Genomic DNA, 7,319 nt, shown 5'->3' with positions numbered 1-7,319 from the left:
AACTGATTGAAAATTTAGAATAACATGAATGCAAGGTGGCCTGACTCCTTCACTTCTCATGCAGATGTGTTTAAATCTGAGTGTCGCTGGCTCACCTTTGCTCACCTGAACGTCGCTGCTTGTCAGTTGAGCTCATTATCTATGGAGGGGAACGTTCAGCCAGAAATACGTCCCCTGTGGAAAAGTACAGGGTGTTCAGTTTCTCGTTGCTCTGTTGTGAGATAATGCAGCCAGAAAGCCCTCACCTAAGGGATGTTGCTGCAACCAGAGCCTCTCTTTCCTTCATCTAACCTCCTGCACAACGCAACGGCTCAGCAGACCGCATGAGCGCAACCTTATCAGCAGGCAAAAGAAGTGCCTCTGCTTCGTACCAGGGCTGACAATTAACTGTCGTGCAATGACTGGATTTCTCTGATAACCTTTTATTTGTTCCTCCTGCACATTACTTCTCATGCAATCTCTCTCCATACATGACCAGCCGGAAAGATGTGTGCTGAGGTGAATCTCAAATCTCTTTTGACATATGGTACATATGTCAGATGTAACTTGATACAAACCTCCTGTGTGTGTTAACCAACTCTGTTGCGCTTCCTCACCCACACACACACCACATCCTTGTGGTGAAGTTGTCCAGTGTGACCTAACTGATCTTAACTGATTCTGACTGACATCAGTGCTGAATCAGAGAGGTCATTAGGTCAATGAGGGTGCGAAGGCACATGTAATGAGAGACAGTGCCCTCTGGTGGCTGAATGGCACCATGCAAATATTTAAAGTTGATCAAAACAGACCAACATTGAAAACCTTAAATGATAAAATTTAGAAGAAAAAATGAATTGAATTTGAGATCGAAAAAGAGACAGACTATAGTAGTTGTAACTTCCAAAAATATGGAGCAAATATAATGAAGAAAATAATTTATTTTCCAAGAATGTCAGTTTCTCTATGGTGTGAAAACATGTATACGTTTATTTCACTATGTTTATCAAGAACTGTAAGGACACAAATTCCCTTAGGGATGAATAAAGTTCCTTAAATTGCATTGATATGAAAACCTATGTAGTGATAGTTCATTTGTATTTAGGTAGTAGTGAAGTGGGAGTCCCTTTCTACCATCATGAAGAAAACATTTTCAAAAAGTGTTACCACAGTTCTACTCAGTCACTTATGTAGGAATTAAAGACTACATATAACAGCACACTTCACCATAAATCCCTTATAACTTGTATTGTGGATGTGCCTAGAAAGGTTTTTGTGTAAACAATTCGTGTCTTATATAAAAGACAAAAAGCAGCATTTGATCAGCAGTGAAGTGTATAAAGTGTATTAAACTAATGACATGGTATTATTAAAGATCAGCTAATATGAAAGACAGATCACACAGAAGCCTGCTGCTATGTACAACTGTTTATTTTTGATTTGCAAAACATCTGACAAAAATAACATTACATAAACACCAATTTATAATAGAAAAAAGAAGATCTTTGAAAAAAAATGAGACAAAAGGTAAATTGCAATTACATTAGAATTTAGGTGACTTTTTTTGATAATTGGAGCCATATCATGCTGACCTACACAGGCAGTTTATGGCTAGTAGATTCATCAGTATGCATGTGTTACAAACATTACATTAAGTGCTTTTGTTGGTTCAGGCATTTAATTGAATGTGGCAATGATTTGGGTTCACAACGCAGGGTTAGAAATTCAATGCCAAATTCAAATTTACTCTTTATAAAAGATCAATATACATGGCTGACAGAGTACTAAGCAATAAGCCAATCTCACACTCGGACAACCTTCCCATTCCAATGAAGCTGGGGAACATCTGAAGCCAGCTTCGTTAACACCCTCCCCCTGCATTAAAAGGGTCATATGGCACACAGCTCAGGGTAGATGTGACCATGGCGACATTGTTCCTTAGTATTCACTGATTAATAAAAACTCTTTAATTTCATTCAGTGTTTACCTGAAGCAGTTTGACATGAATACAAAAAAACTTGGTTTAAATTCACCAAAGTGAGTAGTTGCTCCGTTAATATGATACTAGGATCTGAATGGAATTTTTTTTTTCCAATAAGCACCACTAAGTTGCGTACATTTCAAAAGACACAATCTTCCAATGAGGCCTGTCGTGCCGCTGGGGGCCGACACTTTGGACGATGCCCACATTATGTTGTGTCAGTGACACGCGACTTGGTGATGCTCAAGATAAAAGCAGCATTGCATGGATACTGAGGATTTCACCTCTCCTAATTCCCCTCATTTGACCAAACATCGGCAGGGAATGATGAAGGTGCAGGAGCAGACTTTAGGACAGAAGGAGAGGTGAAGACATGGAGAGGTGTATGGAGGAAATGACGGGGCGAGTAAGAGGGACAAGGTAAGGATGGCGTACTACAGAGCAAAGACCATGCTAACAGTACCAAGTGGAGCGCAAACACACCTCTCATTTCTCCTACTGCCACAAAGTCTTTCAGGTTGTTCCTTCTTTACAGCCGCACTCACTCCGCAAAGTTCCTCTCCTCAATTTGCCCTTAAGAACTAAAAAAGATAAGGTAGATATCAGCAATGTGGCAACAAGATTAATTGCATCTGTTGCTGAAAACCACCTAGATATCCCAAGGACAAAGTTGCAAGAGAGAGATGTCACTTTTAGAGTAAGTGCAGCCTCATCCTAGCCAGTCTGAGCCCCGTTGGTCAGAGTGCAGGCACTATATTAAAAACACTCCTGGTATTTTGTGCGTAAAAAAAAAAGAAAAGAAAAAAAAGGCAATGCTAAGTCTGAGAAGAAAAACTGTACAAAAAAAAAAAAAAAAAAAAACTATGAATGACTTCATTAGCTGGACTCTCCCAAATCTGTGAGATATCTCTGAGGTAATCATTGAAGTATGACTCATTAGACAGCAATAAATACCAACATGAATACAAATATTACAAAAGTAAAAACAGAGGCAAATGCTTAATGCTAAAGCAAAATCTGAGCTAAAAGAGGTAGGTTTTTTAGGTAGATTATGGTGTACATCCATTGTGGACACTCCTTTTTTGTAAGAACTACATTAAGTTGATTCCATTACAATCCCTGTCCTAATTGGAGGAACAAAAATAAAGACTTGAGAGCCTTTAGCGTGGGAGATGGCCAGCGGTTTTTTCTGCAAACGATATCATACATGTTTTACAGACAGGGTTTGTAATGGCAACAGTTATACAAAAAACTTCAAAAATGTCTACTAACTTGATAAACTGTAAAGCTTGCTGGTGATAGTGTACCATGAGTTGTATATTGCATTGTTACTGTGTTACGTTGCCAATCTTGAGGGTAACGGGAATCTAAACAGAGATGGATGCATCTCATTTGTGGTAGATTTCCATCGCCGGATAGTTTTCAAGTTCCAATATTTGAACAACCACAATGCAGAGTTAAAACTTACAGATTCTGAGCAGCCTACCATGGTAAAACCAAACAGGAAAACCTGGGGATGCACCATATTTACATTAAACTGTATCTGCATGTTATGTATAGTGTGACGGATGAGGAAAAACAACAAAAAGGGGAAACTGGGGGTTTCCCGCTTACGATAAAACCTCCAGTCAGAATTTCCCTGTCACAATTAACGGCTATATGATACATCTTCAAAAATTTTCCCGTTCGGTTTTTAGATCCCCAAGAGCAACTCCTCTTTTACCCTGTTCTTGTGTGGAGGGAACTCTCCCTGTGGCACTTGCATGTTCACCAAACCTCCCACTGTATTAAACATACACAAATCAACACTGCATCTCTATCTCAAAGAAGACAATAGAACAAAATCAAACCAATATCTACATACAGAAGTATGTATTCAGAAAAATCAACATGGAGACTTTTCAAAAACTTCAAAAGTCAGTGTTCAGTAACCAAGCACATCATACCCCTCATCAAACTGACATACTATACATATGAGTGGTACTGCCTAGAGACACTCGAGCCTCAACTCCTTAAAGTTCAATCACAGCAGGGAAATTTGTGGGACACATGGAATTATATATATATATATATACACACTATATAATCCCGATGATTTCAGGAAGAAAACCAAACTCATGATTACAGGAATATGGAAACATCCAAAATCTATTTACTATCTGGGCTATACAAATCATCTATACGTTAAGCCCCGACTGCCGGCTTGCAGGGTGTCACAGTGACTGGTAGCTGATGTTGGAACAAAGCCACAGTGACGGGAGAATGGACTTGAGATCCTACGGTAGAACCCATTTGGGCTGAACAGATTAAAGCGCCAACTGTCTCAACTGTCAACGGATGAGTAACACATACACATACTGTATGCTCTCTCTCACAATCTTCCACTAAGATTACAGAGTAGCCCTGGTCTGCTGAGATGATGTCACAGGAAGCTCTAGGCCTGACATAGGAAGCCCGTATGGCCAATCACAGGAACCGTTTGAACAGATGTCTTCTGCCACACAGCAAATAGAAGACAAAAAGAGACCATCATCATCATCATCATCATCATCATCATCATCATCATATCATCTCTGCAAATTATTTCCCTCTCAAAGAGACTTTTTTGGCTCCAGCCAAGTGGCCTCTAAGGGAAATCATCCACACTGGGAAGGAAACTGACTTCTTTGGGGAACTGTCTCGACATAAGAGACGTCACTTGATGTAAATTTTACCATACTCCCAAATGCAGCAAGCCATACACAACTGGCCTCTAAACCTAAGCATTTAAATTCTCTTGGAAGTTTGGTTTATAAGCCATTAGATGCTGTCTGATGAAGCATAAGCCAAAGATGACTGACAGCAGAGAGAAGGCATATGAGTTCCTACTGCAGACAAGCTTAAAAGAATCTTCCAAAGCCATAGATAAATAGCATATGAGTTTAGTAGATATTATAATGAGAATATCCGAGGCTCTGGAGTCATCATTTCGATGCACGGTAATGTATCGGTGTATAACTAGCTTGGTGATCTATATGGCTTATATTAGAGAGCAGCACGGTATGTTTAGCTTGTCCTCTTTCTGAAAATAAACCTTGGAAATTAGTCAAATACATCAACCCACCACTAAACAAAATAATAATTTGACTGTGTCAAATACGCAAGCAATCCCTGTTTAAGCCATTCCTAACTCATTCTTACCAAATACATGTTCAAAGTCAAAAACAAAGAGCATAGTGTCTCAAAACATAGTGATAATGAATCAAAAACAAAAAAGGGTCAATATTGTATTTGCATATATATTTTTGAAAAAATTAGCCTTGAGAAATATCTATGTAGCCCTATGTACAGCGGCGGACATATTATATATACCTGGTATTTACATGATGCAGCCACTAGAGGGCTGCGCAGCATACATCATCAAACAGGAGGGCCTGGGCGAAGAGGTGCGCACCGCCGCCACAACCAGGCCCTCAGACATTCTAGAAAATCCACTTCCCAGTCAGAAACGAAAGGGGTGTGATATTTGTGGAGGTCTGAAGCAGCTTCCCAAGCTCTCCACCCACCGAGCTCACTGTATACTGAGGAGGAACAATTCATGGAATTGTTTTTAAAGGTGAAATGACGTAAAAAACAGAACAAAAAAAAGCATCCATTGCAATTACATCCATATCTATGCCAATTCCAAGTATGGTATGCAGCTATATATTAAACAAGTCAGGCCTCTTGCTTTGGCCTTGATTTACTATTCCAGTTAGATTTGGCATTTTAGCCCTTTAAAATCTGTGATAATATAGATACTGTATATCAATACATAGGCTTGAGTAAAAGGTGGTATAACAGTGCTTAGGATACATGTGGTAGCAATTAACTATTTACAGGGAAAACAATTCAAAAAAAAAGAGAAGAAGGAAAAACAATTACAAAAAAAAGGAAAAGAAAAAAAAAAAAAAAAAAAAAAAAGAGTAACAAGCCATAATGCGGACTTGGTTTGATTGACAGTTAGCAGTGTAAAAGTAGCTAACACATTTAGTGGCTAATTCTCACCTCAAAACCAGGCACCCCAAAATCAAAGACTATATATTCTGTACTCTGCATTATAAACCTAAATAATGACATTTTTCCTTCATAGGTTGTGATGCTAGTCAGACAACTTGCTAGCATGTCGATTGGCTGCATGCGTGAAAAAAAGCCACGGAGCAGCAAGGTTGTTTTTAGGTACTGGAAGCTTTTGAGAAAGTAGTTGACCATACCTTTGGTGAAAGGTGAAAGGCATGTGTTTGAATCGTATACACAGTCATATACATACGCTGCCTTGGAGAGAAGCAGATGATGAAAAAAAAAACAAACAAAACAAAACATAACAAACAATAATAACAATAAAGTATTCTGAAACATCAAACATTTAAAGTAATGTGCAGGCACTGCTTTTGCACTGATAAACTGAAATGTCATCTTTGCTGTATCTAAATTGTTCTGTGTAAAAGTTACTGTTTCACATAGGTGATGTAAATATAAAACAACCCCAGTAAAACCAAGAGGTAGCTCAACTGAATGGCTAAATGAATAACTGAGTATGCTTGTTGTGTGGGTGTGTGCACGACATGTACACACACAAAATGTCCAGGCATTTGAAGCAGCTGTTGGTTGATTTAAATACAGACAAAAACACTGTATATAGGCAGACATCGTATGTATAGTTTAATTTGTATTATATGAAGTTCCCTTGTTTACTGTGTCTCTTAACATCTGCTTGCTCTCCATACAACCTTGGCCTTTTTGCCAAGATAAACTTCTTTAAACATGACAAATACACGAAGACACACACACACACTCACTCACGCACTCACTCACACGCACCACTTTCTTTCTTCCACTTGCTTCATACTCCACACCTGCGTTTAGTCCATCCAGCACATCCTCAGCTCCCTCCCTCCATTTTTTACCCCCAGGGGACTTGTCTCCAGCTTCCTCTCCACCGCTGAGGTTCAGAGGCAGCCCCCTAGGACACTTCACTGCCAAACACCTCCAACACCAGCGGGGTGAGCTGCATGCTGTGCTCCGGCTGGAAGGAGAGTGAGCGGTACTGCTTGGAGTGCTCCTCGTTAAGGCTGCGCAGGTCGGCCAGCTTCTGGATCATCTTGGCGTAAAGCAGTCTTCCTCCTGGGTGGTGAAGCTGGATGTAGGCCTGTAGGGTCTCTGACAGCCGGTCTTGGAGGGCTTCGATTCGTGCGTGGTCCTGCACACCTGGGCGGTCTGCAGGAACAGAAAGAGAGACTGGTTGGTTGGTGTGTTGAGATAGTTATGGTCGTTACACAAGTTAGAAAGCAACAGAAATTGTTAATTAAAATTGAAATGTTGTTGGAAAGCTGATGATTAC

General features: G+C 39.8%; 1 protein-coding gene across 4 annotated transcripts in view; it reads right to left on the bottom strand.

The window, feature by feature from the left end:
* Positions 1-1,395: 1,395 nt before the first annotated feature.
* Positions 1,396-7,319, bottom strand: part of LOC121894132 (vitamin D3 receptor B) — a 30,723-nt gene continuing 24,799 nt past the window's right edge. For 3 of the 4 annotated variants that reach the window (XM_042406500.1, XM_042406501.1, XM_042406502.1), the window contains one exon: positions 1,396-7,195. In XM_042406500.1, the coding sequence (XP_042262434.1) occupies positions 6,942-7,195 (254 nt within the window). In that variant the 3' untranslated portion in view covers positions 1,396-6,941. The remainder of the gene's footprint in view (positions 7,196-7,319) is intronic. The other variant, XR_006095485.1, reaches the window with a different exon arrangement.

Source organism: Thunnus maccoyii, chromosome 3 (genome assembly GCF_910596095.1).
Source record: "Thunnus maccoyii chromosome 3, fThuMac1.1, whole genome shotgun sequence".
NCBI classification, from domain to species: domain Eukaryota; kingdom Metazoa; phylum Chordata; class Actinopteri; order Scombriformes; family Scombridae; genus Thunnus; species Thunnus maccoyii.
The sequence above is the reverse complement of the archived record's forward strand: the minus strand, read 5'-3'. Positions and strand labels throughout refer to the sequence as shown.